The sequence below is a fragment of the Chaetodon trifascialis genome, chromosome 10, assembly GCF_039877785.1.
Source record: "Chaetodon trifascialis isolate fChaTrf1 chromosome 10, fChaTrf1.hap1, whole genome shotgun sequence".
In the NCBI taxonomy this organism is placed as follows: domain Eukaryota; kingdom Metazoa; phylum Chordata; class Actinopteri; order Chaetodontiformes; family Chaetodontidae; genus Chaetodon; species Chaetodon trifascialis.
In genome coordinates, this window is record NC_092065.1 from 8227060 (window position 1) to 8246396 (window position 19337).

General features: G+C 41.8%; 2 protein-coding genes across 2 annotated transcripts; one reads left to right on the forward strand and one right to left on the reverse strand.

Annotated features, from left to right (window-relative positions):
* Nucleotides 1-120: 120 nt before the first annotated feature.
* Nucleotides 121-7922, forward strand: LOC139337473 (neuroepithelial cell-transforming gene 1 protein-like). The gene is made up of 12 exons (XM_070972064.1): nucleotides 121-454; nucleotides 2139-2205; nucleotides 2477-2536; nucleotides 3096-3203; nucleotides 3296-3463; nucleotides 3566-3628; nucleotides 3713-3809; nucleotides 3914-3990; nucleotides 4115-4372; nucleotides 4514-4684; nucleotides 4795-4981; nucleotides 7360-7922. The coding sequence occupies exons 1-12, from the start codon at nucleotides 309-311 to the stop codon at nucleotides 7689-7691; spliced, it is 1734 nt and encodes a 577-aa protein (XP_070828165.1). The 5' UTR covers nucleotides 121-308; the 3' UTR covers nucleotides 7692-7922.
* Nucleotides 7923-10819: 2897 nt separating this feature from the next.
* LOC139338139 (ankyrin repeat and SOCS box protein 13-like) lies at nucleotides 10820-16019 on the reverse strand. The gene is made up of 6 exons (XM_070973076.1): nucleotides 15807-16019; nucleotides 14481-14680; nucleotides 14211-14361; nucleotides 13277-13411; nucleotides 12511-12702; nucleotides 10820-12420 (listed from the first exon to the last, which is right to left on the reverse strand). The coding sequence occupies exons 1-6, from the start codon at nucleotides 15847-15849 to the stop codon at nucleotides 12272-12274; spliced, it is 870 nt and encodes a 289-aa protein (XP_070829177.1). The 5' UTR covers nucleotides 15850-16019; the 3' UTR covers nucleotides 10820-12271.
* Nucleotides 16020-19337: the final 3318 nt, after the last annotated feature.

Here is a 19337-nt window from a genome sequence, read left to right on the forward strand (position 1 = left end):
TTTCCCATTATTCCCCGCTGGTAAAAAACATGATGAGGCTGCATTCACGGTCGTTTCACGGAAGTCTCATTGGCCCCTCCCACTTCAGAGTATCCTAGCAGCCGAGCTCTGAGGCCTCTCCTGATTGGTCAGTTTCTAAGAATCCGCCATATTCAAACTTCCGCCGTGGTGTGTGTTCTGTTGTCATCGATCTTCTGCTTTCTTTATACACATCGGGCCAGTTTTCGTATGTCTGGACATTGTCGTTTGTTTGCTTAGCCAGAACTACGTCTCGGTATAACTGATTTACAATTGAAGCCTCCTGGAAAATGGAAGAAAATGAAGAAGTAAGTGGAAGTACGGTGGAAGACAAAAGGCATAAACTGCGCAGGATGTCATCGAGGACGTCCACGACCAGTATCATCAGCGCTGCAGAGCCCTCTCCACAAACACTCCGAAGAAACAACTCCAAGAAGTGAGTAAATCATGTGAAAAAAGGGATATCGTTATATGTAATTATTGATATAGAAGCCTTGTATAAAATGCAATGTGCGTTTGGCACACTTCGAGCTAACGTGTTAGTCGACTGTGACGGGCAGGGCTGGTATTGTAACTGGCAAACGATGCTTTCAAGTGCGCCTCGGAGGCCATAATTTCGAATATTGTGACCACGATTTGCCTGCATGAAACTGCGTTTGGTTTAAGTACATGTGCTATAACAGAAAGTAAAGGTAACCAAATGTATTACAAAATAAACGCATGCAGTTAGCTGGCTGGTTAGTGGGTTATTATTTTCATTATTGATGAGTCTATTAGCCGTGAGTTGTTGTTTTAGTCTATAAGGTTTTAAAAAGCGTCCATCACAATCTCTGAAAGCCCCCAAAAGATGTCCTCATAGGTCTTGTATTGTTTGACCAACAGTCTAAAACCCAAAAATATGCTTTTGATAATGATGTGAAATAGCAAGTAGAAGCAAACCTTTGTTAATTGGCTGCATTTATAGATTAATCAACAGCACTTGATGCAATGGTACTGTAACTTCTATGCACCAATGTGTAATATCAGCATACTTTGAATAGGTTTTATCTATATAGATAAAGTTTAACTTACTTAGTTACTTTTTATATCTACAGATCAGGCTAGTATTGTTTATACTGGGCAAAAGTGGAGTGATTTTGATATCTCTGCCTGTATTTTACTTAAATGTAACAGGCTCTTGAACAGCAGCACAATAATATGTCATTGTCTTCTTTAAACTCAGTTTCCACTGGAAAGTCATGTATGCTTAGTTAAACCAGGACTTACCTAGATATACATAGTCACCCCTGCATTCCCAGAATGTAGTAATTTATGATTACAAAGTTAAAAAAATGTCAGAATATTTTAACGAATGTTGACATGTTGACATGCTTTTTGTCCCCTACAAGTCGCATCTCAATGACTTGGCTTTTTCACTCTCTGCTCATAATTTTGTTATTTCCAACATGACTTGAAGACAGTATTACAAGAAATAGGCTGCATAGCAGAGCGTTCAGCTGACTTTGGCCTTGACAGCACCCTCAGGGCGTCATTCACTAAGGAGACAACATTGTAACTCTCTGTAGTGGCTTTGTTTTGTCACCATAATTAACCTCTTTTCCTCAGCAGCAGAGAGCACTCCAGCTCCTTACATGGTTTTGAATAGTAACACCCCTCAGTCATCCTCCACAGCGTTGGACATATTTGAAACATAACAGTGACTGGAACAAAAATGATCTCCAAAAGGTCATCCATCATATTAACAGAGCTGAAATGCACTCTCTATAAAAACAATGATTCTGTTTGTCTTCTCCTGGATAAATGTGTTTGACCCTTTTCATAGACAAGCTACCTCAAATTAGCCAGGCTGTTGTTTTTGGTGTGAAGGTGAAGTTCAGTCACGATTGCGTGCCTTGACTCACTGTTTGTGTGTGTCTCAGCAGCCATTGTGTGCACGTATGATTAGATTCTGTCCCTTTTGTCAATAGAAGACAAAGAAACATCAGCAGCAGAGCTTTCGTCAACATATAGACAGTTAAATAAATAAATAAGCCAAGCTGTCACTCTGCAATAACAGATATGATAGATACAACTTCCTTTCACTGTGCTTGACTGTTGCCTATTTGTCTCATTTCCTGCAGACCTCCACTGCAGAGAGGAAGCTCCTTCACCTTTCTCACTCCTGGGACTCCGTGGGACTTCAGTCTTGTGAGTCAATGTTGAAAACGTAACACCATCATGTTGGACTGCAGCGATCACGTTCTCACACTACGATCATACGATCAGTTAAAATAGAAGCATGGCTGTCCTGAGCCATCTGTGTGACTCTTTATTCATATCTTGTACGTGTATCACAAACACATGGGACTCCATATTATGAGTATTTTGGGCTGTGAGCTTTACATTTATGTTGAAGATGTTGCTGCTTGCTGATCTTACATGTGAAAGTAACCAGTGTGTATTCTTAATGTTGCTGCAGAAGAGAAAACGTAAAGAGAAGGAGGACGACACAGTCAGTCTGTCCAGCTTCGACCTCAAGGTGAGAGTCAGGGCAGCCTCCTGTCTGTCTATTGGATGCGAGCCTAGTGTAGCACCCTTGAACGTGTCCTCACAATAAACTTTAATCCTCCTGGATGACTCAGGTACTCGCCACAGACGGCCATGAATGCTCTTGTGTGTTATAAACTCAGGATAATCCCATTATCCCTTCAACTGGCACAAGTGTCTGAGGAAATGATAATGGTGAAAGAAAATCCGAGCCCCATTGTCCCTCGGCTTGATCAGTCTCTTGGCTTTGTGAAAGTGGTTTAATGCACTTTCTATACAACATCATTAACTTACATTTCCAGTTTGACACCATCATATTAAACTTTGACAGAAGTCAGCAATAATATTTGAGAGCGAAATAAGACAATGGAGTTTTTAGAATCGTTTCTGAGCTGTATAAATTACACTAAACAAGAGCAGTGCTTGTTAATATCACATATAATATCATAAGTAATGAAGTAAAAGGTAGATGTTACAGAAACAGGAAATATTATCTTCTTTCTACACCTCAGTGCCATCAAGTGGAGCTGAAAAGTTTCTGTGATTCGCAGGAACCCAGTAACAAACGTGTGCGACCGCTGGTCAAAGTTTCCTCCCTCGTCAACTTGATATCTCCTTCAAAGAATGGAGCAGTGCGACGCTTTGGCCAAACCATCCAGGTAAATGTCACACTCCTGTGTCACTCTACAAATTTACCAAGTAGAAACTGAAATGAGTAGAAATCGTGTTTGACTTTGTTATTTTTTCCTAGTCGATGTCATTACGTGGTGATACCAAGTCGCCAGCGATATCTCTGAAAGGCAGCAGCAAGACGGCGGGTCCCACTCTGACTAAACGGAGAAACAGCACGCTGTGGTCGGAGACGCTGGACGTCCATCAGAAGAGCACATTCTCCACCAAGGAGATCAAGAGACAAGAGGTTCTGCAGCTCAGTCTTTGTAAAGTCTAGAGCACGGTCATGTTAAAAGTACAGAGCAGAAAAAGTAACTCCTCCTGACGCAGTTTCTCATTTCTTCTCCAGGCGATTTATGAGCTCTTCAGGGGGGAGCAGGATCTTATCGAAGATCTACAACTTGCACGGAAGGTTCGAGCATTTTTAATTCATTGAATTATCAAATGAAAATATTTAAGCTCAAGTTGTGCTCATAATGCTGCGTTTTTCCTTTAGGCATACCACGATCCCATGCTGAAACTCTCCATCATGACAGAGGAGGAACTGGCTCACATATTTGGGGATCTGGATGCATACATCCCCTTACATGAGGGTAAGTTACCACTAACCATTCCTGGACTTTGGCTGCTTTAATTGATGTCTCCCTTTGCTAACAAGTGTTTCTGACCATGAGTGCTTTTTTTTTTGTATCTGCAGACTTACTGATGAAACTGACGCAGGGAACTGGCCCTGATGGAACAGTAGCTCAGATTGGACAGATAGTTATAGACTGGGTATGTATGGCAGCATAACGACCCTTACCTAGACTGTATGTTGATGTTAACTTACACCAATTCTCTTCAAATCTGATCAGTTTCAGCATGCAAAAAGATGGTACCTGTTATTGTATCTTCTCAGCTGCCTGGTCTGAATGCATATAGAGACTACTGCAGCAACCAACTTGCAGCCAAAGCCCTGCTGGACCAGAAAAAGCAGGACAGACGAGTGCAGGATTTCCTGCAGCGCTGCCTAGAGTCACCTTTCAGCAGGAAGCTGGATCTCTGGAGCTTCCTGGACATCCCACGTTCACGCCTGGTGAAATACCCACTGCTGCTGCGAGAGATCCTCAGGCACACTCCTTCTGATCACCCAGATGTAGCCAGTCTGGAGAGAGCCGTATGTTACCCACATTACATACTATTGCAATCACAGATACATGTTGAATTTGATGAATAACACAGCTGTTAATACACTGATTATTTAGTCTTGTGTGTTTGTAAAATAGCTCAACTGAAAAGTCTTTCTGTAATTATCCAGATCACTATAATCCAGGAAATTCTGTCTGATATCAACATGAGAAAGGGGGAATCTGAGTGTCAGTATTACATAGACAAACTGGAGTATCTGGATGATAAGCAGCGGGACCCTCTCATAGACAACTGTAAGACCCTACTTTGTCATGGAGAGCTGCGGAACAAGAGTGGCTCGGTGAGAATCACTCTCTTTATCATGACCATCCACATGCCATGAAATGATCTACATGTTGTTTGTCTTGTATTAAAATATGTTTCCTTCTCTTTTGCTGTGTTACTTCACAGCGGATGCATGTGTTCCTGTTCTCTGAGCTCTTGTTTCTGACTCGGCCGGTGACCCGGAACGACAGGAGCTGCTTCCAGGTGTATCGACAGCCCATCCCAGTTCAGGACTTGGCTCTGGAGGACCTGCAGGATGGAGAGATCCGCATGGGGGGGTCCTTCAGAGGAGCTTTCACCAATGGAGAGAAAGGTGGGTTGAGCTGTGCTCCACCTGCTCATTGGTTGTGTGCAGGGGCTCATTTGTGCTGATGCATTTTCTCTTTATATGCGACAAGACACGTCATGAGCAAAAGAGGCAGTCAACACCATGGCTGAGCTGTTCTGCCAAACACAGCTTCACCCAGCCAACCTTGTCACATACCTCAGGCTATGGTGAAACAAGGGACACCATAGGAGAAACCACGTGTAGCTACGTGTCGGTATTTTGCAAGTTTCACTATTTTTAAACAATGGCAGAGACGTGTTGTGTTTTCAGTTGCAAAGGGAGAAATGGTGAGTCCTTGTTTGTTGCTAAAGGATCTGAAAATCATTGAGCCAAACTAGCAATGCTGTTCCATCCATTTATTCTGGGAACACAGTGAGTGCGAGCCAACATGTTGGTCAGCCGGTAAGTTTATTTTTTTTCTTGTGTTTTATCCATTTAGCCAACATTAGCGTGACAAGTTGCATGATGGTTTGTGTCAAATGCTGACAGGACATTTCATATGGCTTTGGGGTGTTGACCAAAAAGTTACAGCAAATGTTACTCAACAGTTTGTTGGGTAGCCAAGCTGCTGATGAGGTTTATGTGTTTGAGTAGAGTAGATGCTGCAGACGAGTGCCGACAGAAGCGGCTACTACTCAGATCCACACATACTACATGATGGCAGAGGTGTAGAGTTGCATCTAAGCATGTGACTGATTGTATATTAGCAAAGGTAACACCCCCTAAAAACTATATGGGCAGGTGTTGTGGTGTGTGCAAATACTCTGGCATAGGCCCAAGAACTGTAGAGATCCCACCTGAAAAGGCAGTAAGAGGAACCTCAGCAGTAGTGACATTAGCAGGCTGTTCAATAAACTTTAAAAAAGTAGAAAAGTAAAAGTAGATATACAAATTATCCAGAGTGTCAGTACTGGCATTACAGGAAAATGAAAAAAACAGTAATGGCGTTTGTGATGCAGTAAATGCTGTATCAGCAGATGGATGCACAGTGACTGAAACTAAAAGAAAATGGTTTGACATGAAAATGGAAGCAAAAAAAACACATTGCCCAAGCCAAGCGCTCCATGGTGACAAATGGAGGAGGACAGAAGGAGGAGGAGGGGCCAGTCTCACAAGTAGCCCTAAGAATTTAAGAAGTAATTGGAGAGGTGGCACTGACAGATGTCACAGACGCTCCACTTGACAGCAATGCCTCTCCAGGCACATCCGTTTGTGAAGCCCCTGACGCAGTGATCCATGGCCAGGCACATCAGGGACTTTCAAGTGTGCTTTCAACCACTAAAAGTTTCTCATACCCAAGAGAAGAGCAAAATAATAAAACACTGGTGAATCCCAGAATTCAGTGGGTGCTAACAAACTGTGGATACTAATAAAAATAAGAGGAAACTTGTTTCTATTGTGTATCGTTTCCTGCATGAAGCCCATTGAGTACTTAATTACATTTCAGATCACATCCACAATTCAGTGTACATGTGGTTGACTTACTACAAGCATTAGAAACTGCACAGTTATGATGCTATTCAGTGAGCAGTTCATCAAAGAGGCAGTGAGAAGCTCTGCTTTAAACTAGAGTTCAAACTATATTTGAACTGTCTCCTCAGCACGGCACCCACTTCATGTGCCCATAACATCGACCTGAAGGTTTGACTGTTCGGGCACTTTTAATTCAGTGTCCTTGTAATAAATGGCCACTTGGGGGCCACAAGCACGAGCTATCGTATAATGACCTATAAAGAAAGTTTGATTAGGCAAACAGTTATTTACACATCCAGCAGATACAGAGAAACTCATTATTTGTTTAGAGTCATGTTTATTGCCACTTTGTCAATTTAAGTGCAATATTCATGTTGTTTTAGTCTCCACCAGTTCCTGAGGGACATATCTGGCTATTAGCAGCTAAATGTTTCTCAAGCTAGTTGCTAACTTTGCCAGGCTGTCTTTTGGTGCTGGTGAGTGAGTTGTTGGTTTGTTTGTTTTTTGGTTTTTTTTTTTTGTTTTTTTTGCTGAATAGCCTCTGTGGCTGGAAACGACACTTATGAGAGTGAACCAAAAAAAAAAAAAGCTTCATAGAGCTGAGGGGACCTGCAGACTCGGATGATAAATCTGTTGGTTCATCACTACAGGAGACCCCTTTCATATTACATAATCCTTTGATCAATGAAAATATTAATTAGAGCAGTCTTAAGTTGTATTTTCTGTGGCTTTTAACAATAAGGAGGAATCAGACTAAATACTATATAGAGAATACAGTATTTTGGGTGGAGTATGTCAGTTTGTGGGTTCCTGCAGGATTGGAGTTCACAATCCTGATCACACGGGGAAAGAAACGTTTGAAGGATTTTTTTTTCTTTCTGTCCCTCTAGCTAAGAACATTTTTCGTGTCAGCTCTGTGGATCCATCCCACGGCCAATCCCACACCCTGCATGTCAATGACGTCTACCACAAGCAGCAGTGGCTCAACTGTCTGCGCACTGCGATGGCCCAACAGCAGGGGGCTCCACCAAGAGTTCAGCAGGGAGAAGCTATCAGAGCCAAGCGTCACTCCGCCACTATCTCAGCCACCATTTGTGACAAGGAGACAGATGAGAACTGTCCACCTGTCTCTGGCCCTAAACTCAGGCCTCAGACACTCTCCAAAACCAGACTGGACCAGAAGTTACAAGGCTCACTAAAGAGGAAGGAGACTGGAGTGTAGACATTTAACCTGATACATGGGTTCACAAAGGGTTCCTCTCAGACAGGCACATGAGCGCAACATGCGCCCCGTTTCGTCACGTGTCTGTTGGAGAATTTTCATACAACCACTGTTTTTATGCTTTGTCTTTGTAGCTGCACTGAAAAATCCTTTGCAATCATTTCCTTCCAAATGTTTATCAAATTTTAGTCTTTAAAAATTGTAATTTAGTCTACAAAAAAATTGGACAGTGTGACTGAAATGTACATTATAGAGGCTGACCCACTGTGGATTTTTAAAGGCTGATATAACAATAGTTCAAGTAGGTGTATGGAGCCTTCATGCAAAACGCTGATGTATGCCACCACATACTGATGGAGGCAGCCGTCAGCCACTCTCAGAGCCAAGGTCATCCAATACAGATAGTTTGTAAAATGTCCTGTTGCTGGCAGTTAATCAGTCGACCTCTAATATGTTTACACCCTCTAAATGTGTGTGGAATTAGGCTTTTATGTGTCTGCTTAAGTTAAAACAACTTTGTACCACTTGTAGCTCATGAAACGTAGCTTCATCAGTCATTCCAGTGTCCACACTTTTAAACTTTCTCACTTTTTTTGCTAGAATTTAAATGTCAGTGCATCTATATTTTAGGCATCATGTGTGCAGCTGAAAGTCTTATCTGTGCCAAGATAAGGTATCAAGAACCCGAGAAATCGTGATAGCCATCAGAGCAGGAAGCCATTGGGTGAGGCGAGTCTAAAAATGTCTGCGATTAGATAGAACGTGACACTGGCCGCAGAGATAAGGTAAAAACATCTCTTGGGGGGGAAAAAATAATGAATCTCGATGTTTTCAGTGAAAAGTTGTTAATAGAAAAACAAAACAAAAAATAAAACATTTAGTTTGTGTATTTTAAAAGAGTCCTGAGTGTGATTGACTGTGAGATTACATCACACCAACATCTCGGTCGTACTTTGACCCCTCAGTCGCTTCCTTTTTAATGTTGACACTGAAGAATGTCGCAACGTTTGTCGGACAAACAGAAGCTGAGAAAAACTTCGCTCCTTTCCTCTTTGTGTGGTGACAACTGATCCTTGATGTTATTTTGTGAATTTTTCAGTTCAGAATGAAGCAACTATAAGCTCTTAAAAAAGGTCTTGAATTTTCCACTTGATATACAGCCTTGAAACATTTAAAAACCCATTGTAGAAACTTACTTGTACTCGGGAATTATTTTCTTCTTCGTATCAATGCTGATGACTGCTTGGTGAGACTTGTTGCTATGCAGTTGATGCTTAAGTTGGAGTCATTAAAACTCATTTTTTAAGCACGACGCAACATGCATACATAAAAACGATTTATGTAAAATAAGATGGAGAATAGAACCTACAAAAATAAGAAAATAAGATAAAACTAAGTATGGAAATAGAAGCATCAAAGGTCTCCAAACTCTCATTCCTTTAACACAGTGGCAGTCAGCAATGAGGCAAGACTTAATAGGTCAGAACGTGAAGTATTTTGCCTTGTATCCACACTCAAATCGCTGCCTCTGAAGCAAACGAGCATAATGGAGTCTCCCAATTTCCTGTGATGTTTTTTGCTTTAATATTACTGCATTTACATACTTGCAAAGGTAGACTTACAAGCAGATAAACCATGGCTAAAAACATGTGCTGTTATGCTTGTGTTTGTTGTTTATACTCACCCTCTGCTTTATTATACTGGGCTTAAACACGCTTGTTTATGCAGAAAAATACAGCATTAATGTGTTTAAAATCCATGGAAATAGCAAAATGACTGCAGAGTCTCATTAGGAAACACTTATGAACGGAGTCATGATGACCATGACTTCCTCCAGCATCAATAGCTCTTAGAGTTTAAGAGATGAACTCCCAGGATAGTTTGACTCATCAGGTTCACTAGATTGTAATTTGGGTGCAGTGCAAGTCCTGCTAAAACCACCGCTTCACACCAAATCACTTGTCCATGTGACTACAGGGACCTCTCACGCTGTATCAGCCATTAAACTGGCAGCATTTAGAGCTCGTGGTGAGCTACTGACTCTAGCAGCTTCTCGACAACCTTCCTGAAATCAGCATTCTCAAAATGTGTGTTTCTGCTGAAGTAACACACTGTTGGACGTGCAGTTTACAGCTGCCAGTGTTGGATGTCCATGCAGTGTTTCTGTTCACTGGTGAGGAGAGCATTGAAAATCTATATTCAAAAGTAAAAATCCTCCCATAAAAAATAACTCAAGTAAAAGTGAAAATTACAGTTTATTGCAATTACAGCAAGCAGCTCATCATGTAACTGTTGTGTTATATTTTGGAGTGATTTACAGTGACAACAAATTGAGGGTGTTTGCTCTTTACCTCAGCTTCTCTTTGAGATCACATATCTGGTTAAGCACTGTTGCTGTAATTAACGATCACTATCGAACATTTTTCACCTGATGCCTGTCAGGCTCTGAAGCAGCGGCTCATGTTCAGACATGTTTTTGTGGAAGTCATACTGAATGGATGCATTTATTACCTGCTCGTGGGTGCGTCTCATTTCCATTTCAGCTTGTGGCTGCAGATTGCTCTCATCTAATCTTCAATAGGTTATGTTGCTCTCTGGCCGACCACCCTGATATCTCTGCCCTGGATGTCAGTCTAGTGACAGCCTTTTATTTGCCTCTCAGCAGCCAGCGTACGCCTGACCGCCTTGCAAATGGGATTTGTCTGGGAGGCCTGTTCAAAGGGTTGTTGTCCAACCATTTACAGACTCGCTACTGCATATTCATCAGGTTTTGGTGAGCTCTCTTTTCACCCAGTTCTGTATAGAAAACCTAGTGTTACTTACTCACTAAGTGACAGCAGTGACTGGACCTGTACCGCTGTTTATGGGTAATTCCTCAGTCAGTCATTCTGAACTCAATAAGATACCAATGCTTGAGATTCACCACTATCACAAACATTTACAAACCATCTCCCTACTATTTTAAATGCTGAGGTGCTTGGCAATGGAACACATTTAAATTCATAATGAAATTATTACTCTTTTTAAAAATGTGGACCTTAATTATGTTTGAGGCCCATTGAGCACTGCAAGCTGGTTAAAAATTGTTCCCCAACTACAAATCATGTACACTTTTTTTTTTATTATTTCAAATGTTTTAGACATATTTGTATTCATGTTCCTGGGCAGTTTCCATTCATTCCCATGCATTATTAAATTTATCTAGTCATCTCTTGAAACTTGCTTGTGTTTTGTTATCCAGCAACGTGACAGTCAGCAATAAGTTTCAACAATGGTCCATTATTATGGGCGGCATTGCAATATTTTTATGCAGATTGGTTTTAAAAATCGAGACTGAATTACTTCATAACGCTAATGTAGTTTTGGCATGTAGCACCCTTTCGTGCATTAATTTCCTGAAAGGAAAAACAAACAAAAAAATGTGATTTTTCTTATTGTTCAGTCAAAATAGAAGAGACAACACTGACAAGAACTGTCTACGTATTTACACAAATTTAATAGAGGTAGAACCATCTGTATTATTTACAAATTTACATTAAAAATACAGTTACACAATATATACAAGTACATACAGTGATATAATCCTAGAATAAAAACTACTTCATGTTCCACCTGGGTTCAATAAGGTATTAAAGCATCTATGATGAAATCACTTACTTGGTACTGATGAGTCTGCCAAGTTCATGTTCAAGCTGCATTAAATAATACTTAATGTTAGTGTTGCTAAAGCCTCTGGGAGCTAACTGTTAAGGCCATACACACCCACACAGGTGTGCTCAGTCATTGTGGCTTATCTGACCTCTGCTCAGGCTGCAGGTTGGCTTGTCTGATGCTCCAATGACACCGCTGTCCCAGAATGCTCAATAACTCGAGGACAGCACCCACACAGTCCTGAAGGAAGTCTGATCTGCCAGAATAACTAACATCACCTGTGTGGGTTTAGCATGGGTGTGCTTGGCCTTTAATAGCTAGTTGTTTTAATCTTTTGGCCTCCATGGAGACCATCAGTTTGAGTCTCATCTCTCTTAACAAGCTAATGACAAACCATCTGTGCATCACCTGCTGAGCGACTTTCAATCATTCCCGTCCACTGTCAGATAATAGGTAAAACTGGAGACCATCTTGCAACGGGATCGCAAGGTTAGTGTGAGGCTGTCCACAATGCACAAGGATGGCTGCACAAATGTGTACGCGGGGTATGACAACAGAGTAGAGGAACAAAACAGAATACTGTGATAGCGTTGCAACCATGCTTGCATGATGCGTGACAGAGTAAAGATCAAAATGAAACAAACTCCCAAGATGAGTGTGGTCTGAGCCATGCGTACTGAGTACTCATGACAAGCGTCGCGGCTGGTGCGATCCAATCAGAAGAAGGTCTTAAAGTTATGAAATCTCTGTGCACCCTAGTGTGCAACAATAATTAGTCTGGCATTGTTGAGACATTTCAGCTGTGCTGCATTTCTGTCAATGTCAGCATCATGTGACTGTCCAGAGAGCGAACCAGCAGAGAACCAGTAGACATAACTGGTCTAGATTTAAACTTCTAAGTGCTGCATCTTAAAGTTTACCACAGGTAATTAAATTTCAATAACTGGAGGTGGAATGTATAAAAGAAAACTTATGATGCGATTGGGCAAACCCAGCTTGGACACAACTTCACGAGCTCTTGTGCCGAGAGCCCCTCTCACAGCCACCCTGCTGATCTGCTGTAAACTGAGGGGGGTATCTAAGGAAGAGAAAACAACAGAGATCACATTTTACCTGTGCTCTTAGATGATCTATATCCTGATAGGAAACTTTAAATAACCAAACTTACTCTCATAGAACTCAAGGCAGAGATAAGAGGGAGATCCCAGACTGGTGTAGTGGATGGGTTTCTTGTTCAGGTTATCCCTGGCGTACACACTCCCCCCAAACTCCACAAGTAGCTCAATCAAGTCGACGTGTTTTGTTTTGGCTGCGTGATGAAGCGCTGTCTCATGTAGCTTGGCAGCGTTCACGTTTGCCCCTTTGGCAAAGAAAAGACAAAACTGCGTGAGAGAGAAGTACTTTTCCTTGTCTGTTGCATTTGTGTTTATACACTAATTTTAAATTCCATTATAAATCACTATATAAAGGAATATCATTAGCAATAAGCATAAAAACATGCAAATATTAACTCTCAATAAATAAACTGAATCTCCTTGATGAGGAAGGAATGGTGTGGCAAATTCAAAGCGACGCTGCACAGTGTGAACAACTGTGTTATTTACGTTTTACACCGTGTCCCAACTGTTTTGGAATCAGGGTTTTACTTTGAGAGTTTGCAGGAAAGCTGGGAGATAAGTCAGTGTAATGCAACGCTGGTTCCTATTAGCTTCAACTGTTAACAGCAATAGAACTATTTTCAGGTCTCAGGTAAAATAAAAGCACAGGGACAGCTTCTTCTTTAACTTCCACTTTAATGACTGCTTCAACCTCTAGACAAAAGATGAGTGGCAACAAATGTGCACGTTAAAATGGCAAATTATCCATATCGATTTTTTTACCCCAAAATATTATGCCAAATTAGTTCTAGCAAGCTCTGACAAACATTAACTCACCTGCACTGAGGAGAACTTTGGCGCAGTCATAATGTTGCCTTGCACAGGCCACATGAAGCGGTGTCCCGTAGTGGCAGTCATGGGCCTCCATGAAAGCTCCTTGATCAATCATGAGCTGAACACAATCTGAATTGCCTATTATAAGACAGAGGCAAAGTCTGAATGCTCTACAGCAGACAGGAGGACGAGAGTCACATAAAAGTAAATTAAAGAAATGCCAGTTAATAGAAATACAGCCGGTTCTGTCTTTTGAATATCAAACACTGTCGACTTTAAAGGAAGCTGTAAAATGTTTGTGATTTGATCCTTCATCGATCAAAGAGGCTGTTGTTCAGCTTGAATAGATTTTGACTGGACTTTCACTTTAAAGCTTTCTCCTTGGTAGTAATTTCTGTTTTTAAATCAATGCTGCAATCATCCGAGAGCGTTTCAGCACCTTAGCATGCACGGCCAGAACAACTGCGTCCCATAGTCTTACTGGTAATTGTGTAATTAAGTTTCTGTGTTTTTGCTACATCTTGACAGGCTTTTTTAAGTAAATCAATAACTCAATATCTAAGAGCTATAGTGCTGCATTCTGCATTCCTAGTTCTGCTCTCTCTTCTGCCTCTGAGACATTTTCAAAGTTTGCTACGACAGAAATGTTGGCTAATATTTTCCAACTGGTTACAACACAGCAAATTAGTGAAAAATGCAGTCTCAGCACTATTGAGGAAGGTCACTGAGGGACATAGTGTACTTAAGGCCTGCCTTGGTGACTCATTTATTTGCTGTTTTCAGAAAGGTAACTAGGTCTCCAAGACTTTTCTCCTGCATTAACACTAATGCTGCCTGGAATCAGGTCTAGGAATACAAGACTGGTGAAACAAAGAGTCTTAATGGACAAATAATGGCTCAAAATACATTCCTGTGTGACATATGTAACAAGACGCACCTCCCATGCAAGCCTCATGAAGAGGTGAGAAGGTAAACAGCGGAGGATTCACTGTTGCTCCATACTCCAGCAGCAGCTTCACACATTCGAGGCTACCGGCTGCACAGGCATCACACAGAGGAGTGCTGCCATCGATGTTACGAGCATCCACCTGGAGGGCAGAGAGCAACGATTAAGTCAAAAATACACCAGTCAATCAGGCACTGATAAAGAAAGCTATCTACTTGGCTCGAATCTCCAGTGGAGCCCTTCTCTTAGTGCACATCTCACCTGTGCACCAGCGTCCAGCAGCAGTCTGACACACTGGGTCTGTCCCTGTATGCACGCCTCATGCAGGGGAGTGATGGAGTCAACCGCCACGATGTTCACTGCTGCGCCTCCCTCGATCAGCTGCTGCAGCTGGACGGCCTTGCCCTGCGCAGCAGCCTCATGCACTGCTGACCGGTCCGTCCAGAATCCAAGACCATGAGCTGCAAATATGTGAAGCCAGACGAGACTAAGCCTTTCTATTCATGATGGTGTCTGAGTGTTGACTTGTGAGTGACTGCATTCTTTCTTCAAGTTCAGATTTATTGTGTCATTCCAGCAATAGCTGAAATATTTTTCTCTTTTGTTTGGCCTCAACCATAAAATGGGGTAAAAAATCCACAGTGAGCTTAGCTCACAATTCCTCATACAACATAGATGAAGGTACACATTTAGGTCTTGATCCTGTAATAAAAGTACTTCTACGAATTTCCACAGTTTAAAAACTTCACTAGAAACTCAGGGAACAATGATCTTGACCATCCACATCAGCTGGCACAGGAAGAGGCTCCATAAAACCACTAACAGTGTGATGCAAACCACCACACCTGAACCAGTGTAATGGCCTGCATCACACTGTGAAGGGCAGAATCAGGTCCATTGACTTGTACATTCACACAGTCAATATTTTATTATTTAATCTGAAAAATATGTTATTCTAGATCTTTTTACTGAGCCAGATCATGTGTCTCAGTTCAGTCAAATGTATGTATGTTTTGACCTATGATTGGTATTTGCGCTCATCATTTAAATCATTCAGTGTAATTATACTAAGTCTTATAACTTCCAGAAGACCGTGCTTTTACATTATGCTCAGTACAGAAACATATTTAGAATGTCAAAGCATCAAAACCTATTACACACGTGCACTGAACATTTTATTTATGTTGAACTATGCATTCAAAAGTCTAACCGCACTTGGTGATAGGATCATCCTGTTATTCTGGCTTGTAGTCATTTAGTAGAAAAGGAAAGAAGAGAGGAGGATATCCGCTTTCAAACAGGAGCCGGATAACACACCTCTTCAGTAAGTAAGTCCCGCACAAAGCAGAGCTAACGCTGCTGGCCTCACTCACCGGCCTGCTGTCACACTGGTGTCAGCCACTGCAGCGGAGCATGCGGGCTCACCTTTACCCAGCTGAGTGTCTGACACAGCCTGACAGCTTGACACCTTGAAATGAAAAGCAATAAAAGCGTTTCATCGTCGCTGCCGACCCCATCCGGTGCCTCGCTTAGCTTATTTCGGTTTCAGACTTGGGTTACTGTTGGTCATCACTCTAAGCTACTTACCGATTTCCCCATACAAGGACGGTCTGGCCCGAGTGATCTCCATGTCATGTTACCGTTTTACTCTGCGTTAAGCCCGTTTATTCAGCCAAACGTGTTATTCTTTTCGAAGCAAACGAATAAAACCTGAATGGGCAGCATTATACTACAAAACACTTCGAGCTGCCGGGTGCTCGGTGAAAGCGGCTGACGTTAAGGCTAGATAAACAAAGGCTTGGAATTCTGGGATATGTAGGCGACTGACCCACAACAGACGGAGAGCAACGCTGTGCAAAAAGACAGTGAAGATAACACTTTATTAACATCTACAAGAGTAGTACAGTGTACAGTGTTTTTCAGTATTGCACATTGGATAAAAAAGTATGTAGCAGTATGTAAAATATTATTGCTAATGGAAAAATTGTACAGGGAATGGAGCATTGCACATGGTTTAGACTTACACATGGTTCAAGTAGTGTTATTGAGTTGCACATGGGTTGCAAAATATGTAGTAGTATATAGAAGAAAAATATGTACATGCATAGATGTGATTCAAGAAGACAGGAATGTAATATTGAAGAAAAAATGAGATGTAATGGCATGATGACACACAACAGTGCAAAACAGTGTGGAGCAGTATGTAAACACAGTGCTGCATTAGACAGAACCAGAGTTAAACAGTCTGATCGCGGTTCGATTGAAGGACCGGTGGTAGTGTTCCTTCTTACAGAGTGGATGCAGCAGTCTGGTGCTGAAGAAGCTGCTCTTGGCCCCCACTGTCTCATGCAGGGGGTGGGATGGGTTGTCCACGATTGATATATCAGCTTGGCTAACATCTTCCTCTTACCCACCTCCCCGATGATGTCCAGAGGACAGTCCAGGACAGAGTGAGATCAAGCCTGGGATAACTGCCACCTAAATTACAGCTAAGCTCCACAGTGATGGACACACAACATGCAGAATGGATTGTTTCTGTGCTGTTACTTTTGTTATGAGGGGGTTGCTTGTCACTTGTGATCAGGTGTGGACAGAACTGCTGACATGTTGCTGAGGTTCACCCCTGATTCCTGATGGTGAGGAATACACCACAGGTCCACATTTTTTTGGTTATTGTTGGCTGTGTCCTTCAACATGTTGGGTTAGAAATGAAACAGTAATCAGGAGTTTAAAGTGCAGACTTCCATCTTTAGTATGAGCATATTTCTTATTTTGTCATCAAATTTAAAGAATGTGAAACCCAGTAGTAAATATTTTATTTAGGGTTATAGGAACTTGTCTAATAACTTGTGCAGTCTGTCAAATGACTATAATTACGACATGGTTCACTTGATGTATCTGAAAAGGCAAATTTAACATAAGGAGTCCGGAGTCATTGTTGGGGCTGCACGGTGGCGCAGCAGGTAGTGCGTGTGCCTCACAGCAAGAAGGTTGCAGGTTCAATTCCCGTGTGAAGTTTGCATGTTCTTCCCGTGCATGCGTGGGTTCTCTCCGGGCACTCCGGCTTCCTCCCACAGACCAAAAACATGCTCATTAGGTTGACTGGTGACTCTAAATTGCCCCTAGGTGTGAGTGTGAATGGTGTGTGAATGTGCCCTGCGATCAGCTGGCAACCGGTCCAGGGTGTACCCCGCCCGTTGACAGCCGAGATAGGCTCCGGCCCCCCACGACCCCGAAAGGGATAAGCAGCATAGAAGATGGATGGAGTCATTGTTTAATTTCAGATGCTGTAGTGGAGTCAAGAGACAAAATAACAAATTATGCCAGTGTCCAAAAATATGTGGATCTAACTGTGGGTGTCTGCTCTCACTTCTGCATCTCAACCTCATGAAAATGTTTGGCCAACACCGGCTTTCGATGTATATTTATGTTAGCTTAGTTTCATCTTCCTTAACCACTCTCAGTTCTCTTCAGCAGCGACAGGCTCGGCTCGCCTCAGGAGTCTCCTCTGGGGCCCATGATGTGGCCCTTCTTCTGGTGGTGGACTGTTGTCACCAGAAAATTCAAGTAAATGCATTCTCAGTTGTGGCGTGGAGTTTGAACATGTTTGCTATCATTGTATAGAGAAGCAGATGACTCTGTGTTTCTTGTGTGTGTCTGGAGATGTTTTGAACAGCGGTCACCCTGTGATGTTTATTGAGTGCTCATGAGCAAGTGTCCAGATCTCCTTTTCTTCCTACAGTTCATGTGGAAGAACGCAGTGGCTATTTTGAATACTTGGATGCCTTTTCTGGTCTGCTTTCTGCCATCTTACTCTCCCCGTGGGTGGTTAAATGAGTTTCTTTGAAGACTGGGCATTCAAGGAAAAACTTATTGACATTCTCCCTGGATATATTGTTTAATAAAATGTTTTTCTGGATGTCACTGGTTGCCATGTTTAATTTTAACTATTAAACAAACATCTTTCTTGGCATGGATTGAGCAGTTGCTGCTGGCATTCATTAATATTTATTTGTGCATGTTAATGTGAATGTCTGAACTTTAGGATTTGAATAATTATAACCACAGATGCATAAGAAAAATATGAATGCATGCATACTGTGAATCAGTGGTGGAAGAAGTACTTGGATCTTTTACTTATTAAAAGTAACAATACGCCCTGCGATCGGCTGGCGACTGGTCCAGGGTGTACCCCGCCTCCCGCCCGTTGACAGCCGAGATAGGCTCCGGCCCCCCCGCGACCTCGAAAGGGATAAGCGGCATAGAAAATGGATGGATGGATGGAAGTAACAATACCACAAAGTAGAAATACTCTGTAACAAGTAAAAGTCCTGTATTCAAAATTTTACTTCAGCAAAATTTTACTTGGTCAAAGTTATGAGAGCTCAAAGCTCTTCAGGTGCCCAAACTTTTGCTGCTCCTGCTTCATTTGTTTTTCCTTGTAAAATGGTACAAAACAGAAATAACACACTAATCTTGCTGATTATAACTTTGGGAAATCTGATCGTCTTTTACTGACCTAGCGATGAACAGTAACAGTAGCTTTGACCATGGGTGTCCCAACTTTTACATGCCATTGTGTGTGTGTGTATATGTACATTGTAGATTAATGCTGACGACATCAAAACTATGCAAGAACACAGGTGGAAGTATTTATTAAACATTGTCAAACTGTTAAACAATACAAGATATTTTTATATTTTGGGATTCTTTGAAAAAGCCACCCTTTGCCTTGATGACAGCTTTGCACACTAGCATTATCGTAGCCAGCTGAGTCACCTGGAGTGGTTTTTAGTGGACAGGTGTGACTTGTCAAAAGTTAATTACCGGAGCTTCTTGCCCTTTTAAAGCTTTGACACGTTGTGTCGTGTTACGCCGAGGTAGTTTTGGTATAAAGTAAACAGCCTTATTCATCTACTGTAGTGATCCATATTATGGCAGGAACTACTGAACAAAGTGAAGAGAAACAACAGTCCATCATTACCTCAAAGCATGCGTAAATATCTTAATAAGATGAGACTGTATTGATCCCACACTGGGTAAATTAAGTCGTGACAGCCAGCAAGTATTAGAAAAAGCAAAAACAATGACACAAAAGGGTCAAGATAAAAAAAAAGT

Bases quoted from the DNA above. Each gene is read 5' to 3' on its own strand.
- LOC139337473 (XM_070972064.1), top strand. From the start codon at position 309: ATGGAAGAAAATGAAGAAGTAAGTGGAAGTACGGTGGAAGACAAAAGG. The intron at 2,206-2,476 runs GTGAGTCAATGT...ATGTTGCTGCAG, and splicing joins CTCCGTGGGACTTCAGTCTT to AAGAGAAAACGTAAAGAGAA. The intron at 4,982-7,359 runs GTGGGTTGAGCT...CTGTCCCTCTAG, and splicing joins TTTCACCAATGGAGAGAAAG to CTAAGAACATTTTTCGTGTC.
- LOC139338139 (XM_070973076.1), bottom strand. From the start codon at position 15,849: ATGGAGATCACTCGGGCCAGACCGTCCTTGTATGGGGAAATCG. The intron at 14,362-14,480 runs GTGAGATGTGCA...TCTGCCCTCCAG, and splicing joins TGCTGGACGCTGGTGCACAG to GTGGATGCTCGTAACATCGA. The intron at 13,412-14,210 runs GTGCGTCTTGTT...GTCTTATAATAG, and splicing joins TCATGAGGCTTGCATGGGAG to GCAATTCAGATTGTGTTCAG.